At 39.5% G+C, this 16,605-nt stretch overlaps 1 protein-coding gene across 2 annotated transcripts in view; it reads left to right on the top strand.

The window, feature by feature from the left end:
- The first annotated feature begins 343 nt into the window (after positions 1 to 343).
- Positions 344 to 16,605, top strand: part of FAM133B (family with sequence similarity 133 member B) — a 31,777-nt gene continuing 15,515 nt past the window's right edge. The window contains exons 1-8 of one of the 2 annotated variants that reach the window (XM_047752665.1): positions 344 to 480; positions 8,314 to 8,411; positions 11,036 to 11,114; positions 11,791 to 11,865; positions 12,296 to 12,328; positions 12,771 to 12,833; positions 13,433 to 13,525; positions 14,818 to 14,868. In XM_047752665.1, coding sequence (XP_047608621.1) covers positions 457 to 480; positions 8,314 to 8,411; positions 11,036 to 11,114; positions 11,791 to 11,865; positions 12,296 to 12,328; positions 12,771 to 12,833; positions 13,433 to 13,525; positions 14,818 to 14,868 — 516 coding nt within the window. In that variant the 5' untranslated portion in view covers positions 344 to 456. The other variant, XM_047752664.1, reaches the window with a different exon arrangement.

Raw genomic sequence — 16,605 nt, 5'->3', positions numbered from 1 at the left:
CGACAGCACTGTCTTCTGGCCCACAACCTGATGGGCTCTGTGAGGGGTCCTGGTCCTCATTTTATCCCCAGTATATGCACTATGCTAAGCACATAATAAGCGTTGGAGTAATTATTATATCCCCTCGAATGAGGATTTAAACGCACCAGGAACAGAAGAAAGCAAAGCAATCTAAGGCCAAATGGAAATGAGCTGCCTTGGCGAGGCTGCTGTACCGGGTGAATGGTACAGAACAGGAATCCCCAGAAAACCCCTGGGAACCGCGGGTAAGCGGGGGCGCCCGTCTCTCCTCCGCGGCGGTAGGTGGCGCTGTGGCCAGACGCGGCCCCCAGGTCCTCGCGGCGCCGCTCTCCGGACCGGGTGGGGAGTTGGCGGAGGGACCTGCGTCCGGCCCGCTTCGGCATCCTCTCTGGCCTGCTGTCTCTCCTTGGCTGCTTGTGCGCTCGGTTCGGCACCATGGGAAAGCGGGACAATCGGGTGGTGAGTACTCTGTTGGGGAAACAATGAGGCGACACAGGGCCCGGCGGCAGAAGCACGGGACCCCTCGCTCTTCCCAACTGGGCCTGAGAGCGGCGGCGGTCGGACCTCGGGCGGGGAGACCCAGCTCCCTCCACCCGCACCGGCCCGAGACGCGCGTGCGCCGCACACGCAGTTGGCGCCTTTGGGCCCCCTGTGCCCTTTCCTTTTCTTTCTCGTCTCTTTTTACTCTACGCCCCGTTTGCCCTGCCGCATCTTCTGGCAGTGCTCTCCAGCATCCTTCCTTCCCGCACTCGGGTCAGCAGTGCCCAGTTTCTAGAGCCGCGAGGATCCCCTGTTCCTTCCTGTAAATGAGTCCAAAGTCGGAGGCCCTTGGATACACCAGAACTTGCTCCCTTGGCCTCCACGGGATCGCTCACCCTATCTCCGCGCCATTCTCGTGTGCATCAAGGTGGGATGGAGGCGCGGAGGTCTTAGACGCGGTTCCTACGCGGGGGCGGTGCGGGAACCTGCACCGAGCCCAGTTCGAGCGGCAGGCAGGCTCCCGTTGGAGAACCAGGATCGAAACGTTTGGCTTCGTGCCCCAGCGCCCTGCTAGGCCCTGTGTGGGAATGAATGGCATGACTCTGGAATCAGGCACAGACTGGTATGTCAGGTTTAGTCCCTCGGGAGTTGGGTGACCTAGGATAAAGTTGCTTTTCTTCTCTGAGTCTTAGTTTCTTCACCTTAAGAGGGGATCATTGCTGTTCATAATTTTGCAGAATAGTGGAGACTGCAAAAGGCAAGGTGGCCAGGGAAGTGCTTGGCATGAAAGTTCTTAGTGTAGCAAATGAGATAAAAGATACACAGAAATAACTGATGGCAGAAGAAGTAAGAAATCCTATCTGATGGAGATTCGCAGTTCAGAGGGCGTTTTGTCAAGGCGCAGGTAGAAGAAAGGGATTCTAGATGATTGACTACTTGGTTTGGAATGTCCAGGTTATGAATCAGATTGGATGGACTGTAAACATAAGAGATTAGCAGTAAGCTTAGGTTGCAGCCTTATACTTCTTAGGCTTTGGCTGTGATAGAGTTTTAAACCACTGAGCAGCAACACCAGATTGGAAGCCCACCTGTGACCTGCGTCGCAGCTTGCAGCAATGTTGGATCTTTAACCCACTGAGCAAAGCCAGGGATGAAACTCGCACCCTCATGGGATACTACTTGGGTTCCTAATCTGCTGAGCCACAACAGGAACTTCAGGGAGCTTTCCTTTTATGAAATACTTCCTATCTTCAAAATGTTTGTTTTAATTTTATAATTTTTATTATATTCCTCATAATCAAGGATGTCTAGGAAGCACAGTGGTGAACTTTAACTACACGGTTGAGGAATGTTTTTTTCTACTCTTTTCCTGGCTGTAGGTCAGACCTTAATGGTGTTTTGAAATGGTCTGCTGGAGCTTAAGGTGTTAAGTTTTAATGACCTTAGGCCTTAAATGTTTAAAAATCAATGGACTTTGGGTACAATTTTCATGCAGAGGCCTAAGATGTTTTGTTTTGCTGGCAAAAAGTGTTGGTTTAAACATCCTTTTAAAAAGCATTTGAAAAACTTCAAATTAGCTTCATGTGTTAGAGCATTTTGATAATAACTGGGCGGCTCTGTCGCTCTACTTATTACTTGCTGTGTTGTTGTGGCACGGGGTGTTCTGGTAACATTTTAAATGCACTTGAAAGGTGGAAAGGAAAAGAGGAAATTAAGAGGTTAAAAGACATAGATCTCTAATTCAGTCTCAAGGAGAAGATAGAACTGTTTAAACTGGGGCCAAAAAAAACCCCACAAAATACCTTGGGTCATCTGATATTTAGTTCAGTACATCATAACTTGATTTTAAATAAAATGGACATTTGCCTCTGAAAATACTTTCTTCCTTTTATGTTGATGTTTAAAATCATAGTTTTAAAGAGGACAGAATTGCTTTCTAAAAAGCCATAAATTTCAGGTTGAAAGTATTTTTTTAAAAAAAGAGTCTTTACTTTATAGAGCTGTTTTGGTTTCAGGGCAGAATTGAACAGAAAAGTGCAGAGAGTTCCCATATGCTACTGCTGGTAATACCTGATCAGCTACCCCTGCTTTCAACTCCTACACCTGAGCAGCATGTTTGTTACAGTTAATGAGCCTGCATCAGCACATCACTTTCACCTGAAGTCCTTAGTTTACATTGTGGGGTTGACTCCATATTGTACATTCTTGAGCAGCTTTTTTTCTTTTTTCCACTGAACATTTGAATCCTTGAGATTTGTAAAGGGCTTTTAAAATTGTGATGGTCATCCTTTGTGCCCACTGTTTGCTAGAAGTTTCCTTCGTGTTCTTTACTGTTACTAAAATAGATGTATCCTCTAGATAAAAATGGGTAATCAAAGTAACAAATGCACTTCTGCACGTTTTGTCCTTAGTGGTTTCACTGCCTTGCTCTTTTCCTACCTGCCCACATATTTTTTCTCTTGAGTCCAATTTGCCATCCAGAGTCTCAAAGGCAAATTGTTTTCTGTTACCCAAACTCATGGGCAGTTTGGGGCCACAGAGAGTTCAGTTATACATGAATACAAGTGTTTGATTTAAAAGGTCACAGTATTACAAGTGATTAAGTCATAAACAGTTTATTTTGGTTGACGCTGAACTACCCACCCCCTAACGTTAGGAGCATTATTTTTCACATTGATGCTTTATAAGTGAAAGAGCTTTACCTTTGTGAAGCAGTTACTTTTTTGTTTTTAAAAATCTTCCGGAGTTCCCGTCGTGGCGCAGTGGTTAACGAATCCGACTAGGAACCATGAGGTTGCGGGTTCGGTCCCTGCCCTTGCTCAGTGGGTTAACGATCCGGCGTTGCCATGAGCTGTGGTGTAGGTTGCAGACGCAGCTCGGATCCTGCGTTGCTGTGGCTCTGGCGTAGGCCGGTGGCTACAGCTCCAATTCGACCCCTAGCCTGGGAACCTCCATATGCCGAGGGAGCGGCCCAAAGAAATAGCAAAAAGACAAAAAAAAAAAAACTTCCTTTCTTTCCTTAAAGTTACTTTAAGAAATTTTTTCTCCAGTGTGTGAAATGTGAAAGCGGACATCTCCTTTTACATTATAGTTATTTGTTTAAATGGTTATCTCTTTTTTGGCAACTTGATTTTGCTTTTCACCTGAGAAATCTTAGACATATTTCCATGTCAGTAGCTATAGATCTACCTTGTTCTTTATTTATTTATTTATTTATTTACTGTCTTGTTAGGGCCAAACCCATGGCATATGGAGGTTCCCAAGCTAGGGGTCCAATCAGAGCTGTAGCTGCTGGCCTACACCACAGCAACACAGGATCCGAGCTACATCTGCTGCCTATACCACAGCTCACGGCAATGCCAGATCCTTAACCCACTGAGCAAGGCCAGAGATGGAACCCCTGTCCTCACGGATACTACTAGTCAGGTTCATTAACCTCTGAGCCAGGACGGGAATTCCAACCTTGTTCTTTTTAATGGTTACCTAGTATTTCACTTTTGGAATATAATGTATTTAATGAATCTTAATTTGATGGCTATTTGGGTGTTTTCAGTTTTTCCTATTTTAATAATGTTTTGAACATCCTCACATATACTGACAACTTTGGAAATAAACACTTCTTACAATTTGAAACTTAAAATATTTTACAGTTAAGTACTGCTAAAATTATGGCTTGATACCAAAGAAATGAGGTGATAGATATTATATTCCTGTTTTAAAAATGATGATTTTAGCTTGTGCATTGTATTTGCTTTTGGTTATTGTGATTTTCAGTGTCCTTGGTTGGACCAACAACTACTCTATTGTGGCATCTGTTGGTTGTCATTCCCACGTGAACTGATTGAAATTCTCAGTAGGGGCAGTTGAATAAAATATTTGATGCCGTAACAGTTGACGTAAAAAATCTGACTGTATCCCTCTGTCTTCAATGTTGCATTCGATATCCACATGTAGCCTTGATTTTGTATACATCTCTGACCTTAGGAATGCTAACATTCATTCCTGCCTTTAAGAAAATTAAAGTTTTAGACTTTTTTTTTTTGCCTTTTCTAGGGCTGCTCCACGGCATGTGGAGGTTCCCAGCCTACACCAGATTCCCAGCTCTCAGGATCCGAGCTGCATCTGCAACCTACACTACAGCTTATGGCAATGACAGATCCTTAACCCATTGAATGAGGCCAGGGATTGAACCCATAACCTCATAGTTCCTAGTTGGCTTCATTAACCACTGAGCCATGACGAGATCTCCAAAGTTTTAGCATTTTTATCTCAGGTAATTAAACAGAGTCCAGTTGAATGAGAATAGCTCTAAGTATGTTGTTTATAGTGGTTTTATATTGTTTATTCTGCCAGAGAAATCTAGAAATATTTAGCTTATATTTGTTATAAAGGTGGGAAATTTTTTCATTTTTGTTTATTTTTCAACTTTTTAAATTTTTTGTCCTTTTTTAGGGCCACACCCACAGCATTTGGAGGTTCCCAGGCCAGAGGTTGAATCAGAGCTACAGCTGCCAGCCTATGCCACAGTCACAGCAAATAGGATCTGTGACCTACACCATAGCTTACAGCAACACCAGCTCCTTAACCCACTGAGTGAGGCCAGGGATTGAACCTTCATTCTCATGGATACTAGTTGGGTTTGTTAATCGCTGAGCTACAATGGGAACTCCCTCATTTTTAAAGATTTTGTAAATAAAATGCAACAAATACATTGTATCCTTTCACTTCTTTTGTCATGTTAAGTATTAGGTTTTAGGCCTTAACATCAACCCTGGTAATAGTCATTTTCAACCAAATTCTTTTTATTTAAAAAGTAGAAAATACGGAGTTCCCGTCATGGTGCAACAGAAACAATCCAACTAGGAACCATGAGGTTTCGGGTTCGATCCCTGGCCCCACTCATGGGTTAAGGATCTGGCATTGCTGTGGCTATGGTGTAGGCTGGAAGCTGTAGCTCTGATTAGACCCCTAGCCTGGGAACCTCCATATGCCGAGGGTGCAGGGTGCGGCCCTATAAAGACAGAAAGACCAAAAAAAAAAAAAGTAGACGATACTACTCAGCCATAAAAAAGAACAAAATAATGTCAAATAATGTCATTTGCAGCAACATGAATGGAACTAGAGACTTTCATACTAAGTGGAGTAAGTCATAAAGAAACCAATATGGTATCACTTATATCTGGAATCTTATGTATGGCACAAATGAGTCTTTCTGCAGAAAAGAAACTGATGGACTTGGAGAACAGACTTGTGGTTGCCAAGGGGGAGGGGGAAGAAGTGGAATGGACTGGGAATCTGGGGTTAATAGATGCAAAGTATTGCCTTTGAAGTGGATAAGCAATGAGATCCTGCTGTATAGCACTGGGAACTATATCTAGTCACTTGTGATGGAGTATGATGGAGGATAATGTGAGAAAAAGAATGTATATATATGTGTGTGACTGGGTCACTTTGCTGTAGAGTAGAAAATCGACAGAACATTGTAAACCAACTAATGGAAAAAATAAAAATCATTATATAAACAAAAAGTAAAAAATTATATCTTTAAAAAGTAAATATGATTCATTTATATATAAAAATAAAAAGTAGAAGAGGTTTTTGTTTGTTTGTTTTTTGTTTTTTGTTTTGTCTTTTGTCCTCTTAGGGCTGCACCTGAGGCATATGGAGTTTCCCAGGCTAGGGTCCTAATCGGAGCCTACGCCAGAGCCATAGCAATTCCATATCCGAGCCACACCTGCGACCTACACCACAGTTCACGACGGATCCTTAACCCACTGAGTGAGACCAGGGATTGAACCCGCAACCTCATAGTTCCTAGTCGGATTTGTTTCCGCCATGCCGCAGTGGGAACTCCTACAAGAGTTCTTATAATGATTGTTGACTTGAATTAAATTTGGAAAACTGAGTTATAGGATCAAGAGGTTGAGACTGATCTAAAAACCGAATTTTATATCTGTTCCAAAGTGAATTCTAATAACACGTTTTTGCTAGACACAACTGTTAACAGGGAAACATTCTGCTTTTTTTTGTCTATGTTTTTGGAAAAAGTGTCTAAAATGTGTTTTTCTGCTATAGTAAGAGAGCATACAGAGAATAACATAATTTTTGTGGGTTTTTTATTTTGCAAAAATATTCATGTAACGTTCACCATTTTAACCATCTTTAATGTATAGTTCAGCGCAGCATTAAGTACATTGACAGTGTTGAACAACTGTCACCACCATCCGTTTCCAGACTGTTTTCATCATCCCAAACAAGAAGCTGTGTACCCATTACCCAGCCCCTGGTAAACTCTTACTTTCTGTCTCTATGAGTTTACTTATTCTGGGTACCTCAAATCAGTTGAATCATATAATATCTGTCTCTGGTGTCTGGCTTATTTCACTTAGTATGCTTTCAAGTTTCATCTGTATTGTAGCATGTATCAAAATTTCACTTCCTTCTAAGACTGAATAATAGTCCATTGTATGTATATATTACATTTTGTTTATCCATTTGTCCATAGATGACATTTGGATTATTTCCGTCTTGTGGCTGTTTTGAATAATGCTGCTGTGAACATGGATGTACATGTATCTGTTTGAGCTTTTGGTTTTGGTTCTTTTTCGTTTCTACTTCGAGGTGGGATTTTTGGATCATATGGCAGTTCTGTGTTTAACATTTTGAGGGACCACCAAAAACTTTTCCAAAACAGCTGCACCATTTTTTTAGTCTCACCAGTGATGCTTAAGGGTCCCAATTTCTCCACATCCTTAGCAATGCTTGTTCTTTTTTTTTTAACAGCTGCACCTGCAGCATATGAAGTTGCCTGGCCAGGGGTCGAATTGGAGCTACAACTGAGACCTACGCTGCACCTTGTGCAAAGCCAGGTCCTTAAGCCACTGATTGATGATGGGGATTGAACCTACATTCTACCAGAGGCAATGTTGGGTTCTTAATCTGCTGAGCCACAACAGGAATTCTTGTTATTTCCTGGTTTTGAAAATAGCCATTCTGATATGTATGATGTGGCATCTTGTTTTGATTTGCATTGCCCTAATGACTAGTAACACTGATTATCTTTCCATGTGCATGTTGGACATTTGTATATCTTCTTTGGAGAAATTTTTGAGTCTTTTGCACATTTTTGAGTTGGATTGTTTGGGTTTTTTGTTGTTGAAATTTAGGGTTCTTCATGCATTTTGGATATTAACCCTTATCAGATACATGATTTACAGATATTTTCTTCCATCTGTGAATAGTCTTTTCAGTCTTTTGATAATGTTATTTGATGCACAAATGTTTTTAATTTTGATGAAGTCTTGTTTATTTTTTCTTTTTTTGGCCTTGTATAATTTAATTTTTGATATTAAGGATTTGCATATAAAATTGCTGTCAGCATGGCATGATATTTCCTGAGATACAAGATATAGTAGAATAAGCAATGAATTTAGAGTTAGGCTTTTAACTTCTTTGAAACCAAGGTTCTTCATTTACCATTGAGCATAGTATTATTACCCTGAGAACTTTATTGAGCTTTAGGAAAAAGCACTGTCAAGCCATTTTACAGTAAGGAAGAGGTATCATTATTATTTTATCAAATCTCTGGTTGAAACACATTTTCTGTGAAGTAGTATTACTTGTCTCCAAACGTGTGAGACTTAATAGAGCATTTAATTTATTTTTGTGATGGAAAGTGGATTAGTCAGATTGTTATGGGCTTAGATGGACATTGTATGCCTTTATGATAAAGATTGCTTGATGAGTAAGCATTTGAACTGTTACATTTTCAGTGGTTGTCTTAATGGAGTTAATTTTTGTTTTTTCCTCAAGGCCTATATGAACCCGATAGCAATGGCCAGATCAAGGGGTCCAATCCAGTCTTCAGGTCCAACGATCCAAGATTATCTGAATCGACCAAGGCCTACCTGGTATTTGTGAAACAACTTACCTATTCATAAGGATTTCATAAACTTTTTAAACGTTATCATTATAGCTTTTATCGATTGCCAGACAGTTGATAGATACGTAATTTTTTGAAGTCGTATTTGTATGTGCTTTCTTTTGAATGTACAAAACACACATTTGAGAAACCATCACCCAATATAGCTACAGTACTGCTAGAGAACTTTTATGCCAAGCAGGTGTCTGTCTTCTAAAAGAAACCCTAACCTTGCAGTATTCTAAGCTATTTAAAATGGTAGGTTTAGGAGTTCCCATCATGATGCAGCAGAAACAAATCTGACTAGGAACCATGAGATTGTGGGTTCAATCCCTGGCCTCACTCAGAGGATTAATGATCTGGTGTTGCCATGAGCTGTGGTGTAGGTCGCAGACACGGCTTGGATCTGGTGTGGTTGTGGCTGTGGCTGGCAACTGTAGCTCCAGTTGGACCCCCCAGCCTGGGAACTTCCATATGCCACAAGTGTGACCCTAAAAAAATAAAAATAATTTTTAAAAAAATGTAGGTTTGAATAATTTTGCCTTTCCTCGAGGTGTAACTATGTGTTGAGAAAGATGTTGGGCCTTGTTTCTAGTTTTATCTGTTGGCTTTACAATGAGTTAGAATTTCCCATTATAAAATTTTTTATTTAAATGGTTTTGTTTTGCCCTTGTCGAGTGGTTCTGATCGTTTGTAAATGAAGTATCATAGCACCAATGTTATTATTTTTTAGTATGTCTTATTATTAAATACTCATCTTTCTGAGGTAACATAAGACGACAAGCTTCAAAGTTGTTAGCTTTGGACTCCTTCTAAGGACCCCTGAGATCTGGGCAACCACGGTTGAAAGATGTGCTTACCTGTAGCAGGGAACCCTTCCTTTGCATTAAATACATAGTAAGCTGTGTCTGCACCTGAAAATGTTCGTGAGTGCTATTGTTTACTGCTGCAGCATACCAGAAAATAAATTATCCCCAAGACATGGAGTTCCCGTCATGGCGCAGTGGTTAACGAATCCGACTAGGAACCATGAGGTTGCGGGTTCGGTCCCTGCCCTTGCTCAGTGGGTTAACGATCCGGCGTTGCCATGAGCTGTGGTGTAGGTTGCAGACGCGGCTCGGATCCTGAGTTGCTGTGGCTCTGGCGTAGGCCGGTGGCTACAGCTCCAATTTGACCCCTAGCCTGGGAACCTCCATATGCCGCGGGAGCGGCCCAAGAAATAGCATCAACAACAACAACAACAAAAAGACAAAAGACAAAAAAAAAATTATCCCAAGACAAAGCATATTGTATTTTTAAAATTGCGAAGAAGGGATGAACTTTTGTTTTGTTTTTTTTTGTTGTTTTTTTTTTTTGTTAAGGGCTGCACCCATGGCATATGGAAGTTCCTAGTCTAGGAGTCAGAGCTGTTGCTGCTGGCCTACACCATGGCTCACAGCTATGCCAGATCCTATACCCACTGAGTGGGGCCAGGGATAGAACCTGCATCCTCAGGGATACTGGTCAGATTTGTTTCTGCTGTGCCACAGTGGGAATTGCTTAAACAAGTAGATTACATGTGTGGTCAGAGGTCCTTGTTGACTCCAAAAAAAAAATGAGAATTATGTTTTATTTGGTAGACAAAACTGCAGACTTAAACCTGGGACTCAGCTTCTCAGATAGCTCTGAGGGACTGCTCCAAAAAGGTAAGGAAGGAGCCAGTAGATAGAGCAGTTTTTGCAACAAAGACCAGGTCATTGGAATATCAAAAGTTTACTGTTAAGATATTTCCAATAAAGGAATTTAGCACTTTTCTACGTATGGGAAGATGGCAGAGTTTGGATTCTCTGAAGTCTTTCCTTTGATATGCACCTCAGCATCCTATGCTTTCTCATCCTGAGTCTCCTCAGGGTACACCTTGGGGGTGGCTGCAGCAGCTGACTGCTGGATGGCTGGCATCCTGTTTCCATCCTGAGTTCCCTTGGGACTCACTGTCAGGGCAGCTGTGATGTGATGGCTTGATGGCTGAAACATCCTTTGCTTACTGATATGATAGGCAGCACTTTCTCCTTGACATCCCCAGGACAACCCTCAGGTTTGTGCCAAAATCCAGTTCTCAGATGCCAGCCAGGGCCAGCTAGTCTTGTAAGCAGAGACATTATAAAATGTGTGATTTAGCGGTAGACTGTAGTAGTTCAGTCACAAAGAATTAGCTCACCCTAACGCCAAAACTTCTAGCTTTGTGACCTTAGGCAGAATTCTTACCTTTCTTAGGCTTCAGCTTCTTTATCTCTAAAATGGGGTTAATAATTCTGCCTTTTCTCACAGAATTGATGTAATGATAAAAGAAGATATAATTAAAACAGTGCCTGTTGTTTGGAAATGCTCAAATGTTTGGTGTGTGAGTTCCTATAATCCATGTTTAGAAGAGGAGTGACTAGTGTTACCTCATAGGCGTTTTATGATAATTAATTTACAAGGACATGAGCAAATAAACTTTCAGTGTAGCAACACTGGAATTGGAATGGAGGTTTATTTGGGTATTTAAAAATTAATGAAATTTTTGTCTTCTTTTAAGCATTGATTTCTAATTTGAATTGCTTGAAAACTTATTTGTATATTTACTTTTTTAAGGGAAGAAGTGAAAGAACAGCTAGAAAAGAAAAAGAAAGGCTCCAAGGCATTGGCTGAATTTGAAGAAAAAATGAATGAGGTTTGTAAACTGTGCATCTTTAAAAAATAGACTAATCTTTTTTCTCATAATAAGAAAAATGTAACCATTTTTTAATAAACCAGGAGTTTGGGTCTAGCTCTTTAGATTAAGGTGCTCTATATTTTAGAAGTGTTTTGTTATATTGAATACAGGTTTGTATGTACATGCTTGATTTCTTAAAGAAATAGAGAAAAATCACCTTATAGTAATTTAAATTATCTTAAGTTTTCTAAATGCTGGGTTCTTCCCTTCTCTCCCCTCATTCCCAGGCCCCAGTCTTCCCCTGGGCTTTCCACAGTGATGTTTGTTTTGATTACAAACATGGATATAGTATTTCAACCACAGTAGGGTGAATTCAGCTTTTACTGTCTGGAAAGAGAATCTAACTACCTTTGTTAAAAAGAAAAAAATTCTCAGTCTCAGTAAGAATACCTACTTCTTTCAGTATACAGTGGAGAACTCCCACTTTTTCATATCCTCTTTGAAAGGAGCTAGTAGAGGCTCCTTTGATGACAGGGTAAAAATTCTGGCACCTGCAATATCTTTTGACTGATTAGAAGCTGAGATGTCAGAGAGGTGATCCAGGATGAAAGGAGGGAAGTAGTGGCTGTATCTCTATATTTAGGTATAGTAGAAGGAGATAGATAGCTTCTGACATGTTTATAACTTTCTGTAGAACTGGAAGAAAGAACTAGAAAAACACAGGGAGAAATTACTAAGTGGGAGCGAGAGCTCATCCAAAAAAAGACAGGTAATGCCATTTTTAATTTATTGCTATTATTTATTTATTTATTTATTTTGCTTTTTAAATTTACATTTTTTTTTTTTTTTTTTAGGGCTGCACCCTCGGCATGTGGAAGTTCCCAGGCTAGGGGTCAAATTGGAGCTGCTGTCTTACACCACAGCCACAGCAACACAGGATCTGAGCCTTGACTTCAACCTACTCCACGGCTCATGGTGGTATCAGATCCCCAACCCATAGAGTGAGGCAAGGGGTCAAACCCGAATCTTCATGGATACTAGTCAGAATGGTGTCCGCTGTGGCACAATGGAAACTCCCAGTTTATTGTTGTTCTGAATCTCAGTTGGGTTTTCATGATAATGCTGCATGCATACTACTATTAACAGATACATTTGAAAACACCTTATTTAGATTTGTACTTTTATTTGTTTGCTTTTAGAGAAAGAAAAAAGAGAAGAAGAAATCTGGTAGGGTGAGCAAAAGTTTTCCATTTTTCTAAATGTCATAATAATCAAGCACTTGCAGAAGCAGTAAGAATAATTGAATAACCTGTATGCTAACTCTAGATGAATCAAGGAGCCTGGAAGTCCTTTGGTAGTTATGGGTGGTTTTGTTCTGTTAGTGGTAATAAAAGAAAGGTGCCAACCTCCTTGTAACCTGGTAACTCCTTAATGAGTATTAAAGCGGGAACATTGACTACTCTTGCCACGTCTGTTGTTACTTTGCTGTGATGTGGGTGGGGTTGTGTGGATGGATGTGTGAGAATGTGAGATTTGACATTTTAATATTTAAGTCTTATGAGTATGGCCTCTGTTTCTCAGACACTAGATTGATTTTGTTAAGTATTTGAGAGACTTAGAAAAAGAAAAAATTCCTGCATCTCACAAGCTTCAATTGTTTTGTGTTTGGTCAAGTATTCATCTTCTTCTTCATCGAGCTCTGATTCTTCCAGCAGTTCTTCAGATTCTGAAGATGAGGTAATGTTTGCCTATAAATGACTCATGAAAGAATATCTCTGGTATCCTTAATGACAAGAAGAAATCCATTATGAAATATCTGTTAGAAATGTTTACTTCCATGTTTTGATGAACTATCCATAACTGAGAACACTGATGCGAATCAATAGCTAGATGTTTAAATACTGGTGTATGTAGTTTTTAGATTCTTAAATATGTCTTGTTTATTTAAAAATATCAGTAGAGGAGTTCCCTGGTGGCTCAGCAGGTTAAGGATCCAGTCTTGTCACTGCTGTGTCTCTGGTTGCTGCTATGGCATGAGTTTCATCTCTGGCCCAAGAACTGCATTCCTAGGGTGGTAGTGGGGAATATATATGTAAAAATATCAGAAGAAATGGATTTTAAAATCTAAAATGATATTTTAAATTATGTGTGACTCAAATCACTTTCTTATAAAACAGGAAAGTGATGTAAATTACATTTTAAATATTAGTTATTAAGTAAGACATGTTTATAAGATGGTCCCTTCATTATGTTTTGTTCATTGATAAAGTTTTGATGTTAATAAAATGATTATAGTTTTGAACAGAAAGCAAATATTTCTAAAATATTTTATGTAGGATAAGAAACAGGGAAAAAGGAAAAAGAAAAAGAAGAGCCGTTCACATAAATCTTCTGAAAGCTCCATGTCAGAAACTGAATCAGATAATAAGGTAAAAATTACTTAAATGAGTGACATTTTGAAAGCAGACATTTTAATTAGGTTTTTCTTTTAGTTCTTCCTATCTTACATTCTTCTCAGTTTAGAAATGAAATAATGTTTTTGTACTTTGGTGCTCTTTGTATATAGGTATTGTTGTTGTTCTCTAAATACTGTAACATACTGGTCTCCATGTCTCAACATTTCTGTGACAGCTGTATGAGAAAGCATGGCAGACATTATTTTTCCCTTTTTCATAAAGAATTCATATTACGTATAAAAAATATCTTGCTTAAATTCATACAGCTAATATTAGAATTGGAAGTTGAATCTATCTTCTAATATCTCATCTAGTGTCCTTTCTATTATACTGTACCTAAATCTGTACTATGCAGAATTACTAGGTAAAATTAACTCTGAAACATTGGTGGTCATAAGAAATACATGTAGGTTCTAATAAAAATGTAGATTCCTGGGCCCCATCACCAGAATCTGATTTACTGAGTCAGTCTGACTAGGTTCAGAAGTCCATATTTTTAACAGATGTTCTCTGTGATTCTGATGCAGAGTTGTCCATAGGCCAGTTTGACAGGCGCTGTTGTGGAGTCCCAGGAGAGTAAAGCAACTGTATGGGTCTTTTTGACAGATAGCTACTTGCCCTACTGAGATTTGGTCTGATAAAATGCCTACCATCTAGAAAATAGTCAGTAGATTCTGGTTTTGTTTTTTAAAGCACAAAAGCCAGTCCGATGACACTGATAGCTAACATTTATTGATGTCTACTATGTATCAGGCCCAGTTCTAAGCACTTGATTTGTTAACTCCATCCTCTCAACAACCCTATGAAGTAGTTATTTCTTTTTCCCACGTTATGAATAAAGAAGGCTCAGAGAGGTTAATAGCTAGACCTGATGATTCAAAAGCAGTTCTTTCCTCTCTGCCTTATAAGGAAAGTTGAGAAATCGGATTGATATCCAAGCACAGTGTGAGTTAGAACTCCAGTGCATATGATTACTATAGGCAAAAATAAGCAGTAGCGTAAGTCTTAAATAGACTATGTAGTTATGCAAGAAGGACCTGTCATTTTAGATGTACATAGATTTGAAATACAGCCAGATGCAATCTCATTTTCTTACAAGCACATATGTGCAGTGTATGTTTCTCCTGTATTTTTAAAATAAAGTTCTGGTCTTGAAGTAAACTTTTTTCAGTCAGAGTAAATCACCTTTTTGGCATTTTTGTCCTTATAGTATAATGCTTTACCTTTCACATTTAAAATTGATACATATTTGTTTATTTGTTTAGGATAGTTTAAAAAAGAAAAAGAAGTCAAAGGATATAACTGAGAAAGAAAAGGTAACTTTACATTTCCTTAAGATACTTCATTTACTTTAAGAGTTACTTCAAGAAATTAACAATAGGGAATTCAAGTTATGACTCAACAGTAATGAACCCGACTAGTATTCATTGAGGATGCGGGTTTGATCCCTGGCTTCGCTCTGTGGGTTAAGGATCCAGCGTTGCCATGAGCTGTGGTGTGGGTCACAGATGCGGCTCGGATCCTGTGTTGCCGTGGTTGTGTTGTAGACCCGCAGCTGCAGCTCTGATTCAGCCCCTAGCCTGGGAACTTCCATATGCTACAGGTGCAGCCATAAAAAAAAAAAAAGAAGAAAGAAATTAACAATAAGGTATTTTCACTTTAAGAGATTTCCTTTGCTTTTTGGGGATTTATTATTGATTTAAAGAAGTTATTTATTGGATTGGTTGTTGAAACAAAGATAAAAAGAGTATTCCTGCAGAGAATTTTAATTCGTATAGATTAATGATTGTCAGATTAATATTCAAAATAATGACTATTTTAAACATTTCCTGTTTGCTCAGGTCATTTTAAAGAAGGTCCTTAAAAATTAAAGAAGATGGACTTTTGGGTTTTTTTCTTCTTTTTTCTTTCTTTCTTTTTTTTTTTTTGCTTTTTAAGGCCACACCCAAGGCGTATGGAGGTTCCCAGGCTAGAGGTCCCTTTGGAGCTACAACTGCCAGCCTACACCACAGCCACAGCAACAGCAACATCAGATCCGAGCCACATCTGCAACCTACACCCCAGCTCATGGCAACACCAGATGCTTAACCCACTGAGCAAGGCCAGGGATCAAACCTGAAACCTGGTTGGATTCATTTTCACTGTAGCACCACGGGAACTCCAGACTTCTGTTTCAAATTGAACACACCATAAATCAATTGGAATAATCTTTTTTCTACTGTAAATAGATGTCTAATCTTCATTTAATGCTTATCTACATTTAGTACTAAATTTATCCCTAAGTTTCCAATTTATATTTTAAAATCTTTCTGGGTTTTTTTTGTTTGTTTGTTTGTTTTTGTCTTTTCTAGGGCCGCACCTGCGGCATATGAAGGTTCCCAGGCTAGGGGTCTAATCAGAGCTGTAGCTGCAACACAGGATCCGAGTTGCTTCTGCAACCTACACCACAGCTCATGGCAATGCCAAATCCTTAACCCACTGAGCAAGGCCAGGGGTCGAACTCCCTACCTCATGGTTCCACTGAGCCACGACAGGAACTCCCAAAATCTTCCTGATTATTAAATATAAAAACAAATATTAATAAAAGGAAACTAAAAAGTGGTATCACTATATTCATTTGTTTTATGTCATTTCTTAAAATGAGGTGAAATTCCTGTTAACCATCTATAAATTACAGTTTGGTGGCATTTAGTGTATGTACAATGCTGGACATTAAAAACAACCCACACCCATTAAGTAATCCATTTGCTTCTCCCTTCTTCCCATCCCGATATCCTTTAATATGCTTTGTGTCTTATGCATTTGCGTGTTCTGGAAATATCATAGAAAAGCAGTCATGCTGGGAGTTCTCTTGTTGCACAGTGGGTTAAGCATCTGGCGTTACTGCAGGGGCTTAGGTCACTGCTGTGGTGCAGATTCAGTCCCTGGCCTAGGAACTTCCACATGCTGCAGGCACAGCCTAAAAAAATGCAGTCATACTATATGTGACCTTTTGTGTTTGGCTTTTTTCACTTAGTATAGTATTTTTGACGTTCATGCAAGTTGTGGCTATA

Source organism: Phacochoerus africanus, chromosome 11, assembly GCF_016906955.1.
Source record: "Phacochoerus africanus isolate WHEZ1 chromosome 11, ROS_Pafr_v1, whole genome shotgun sequence".
Classification (NCBI taxonomy): Eukaryota; Metazoa; Chordata; class Mammalia; order Artiodactyla; family Suidae; genus Phacochoerus; species Phacochoerus africanus.
The sequence above is the reverse complement of the archived record's forward strand: the minus strand, read 5'-3'. Positions and strand labels throughout refer to the sequence as shown.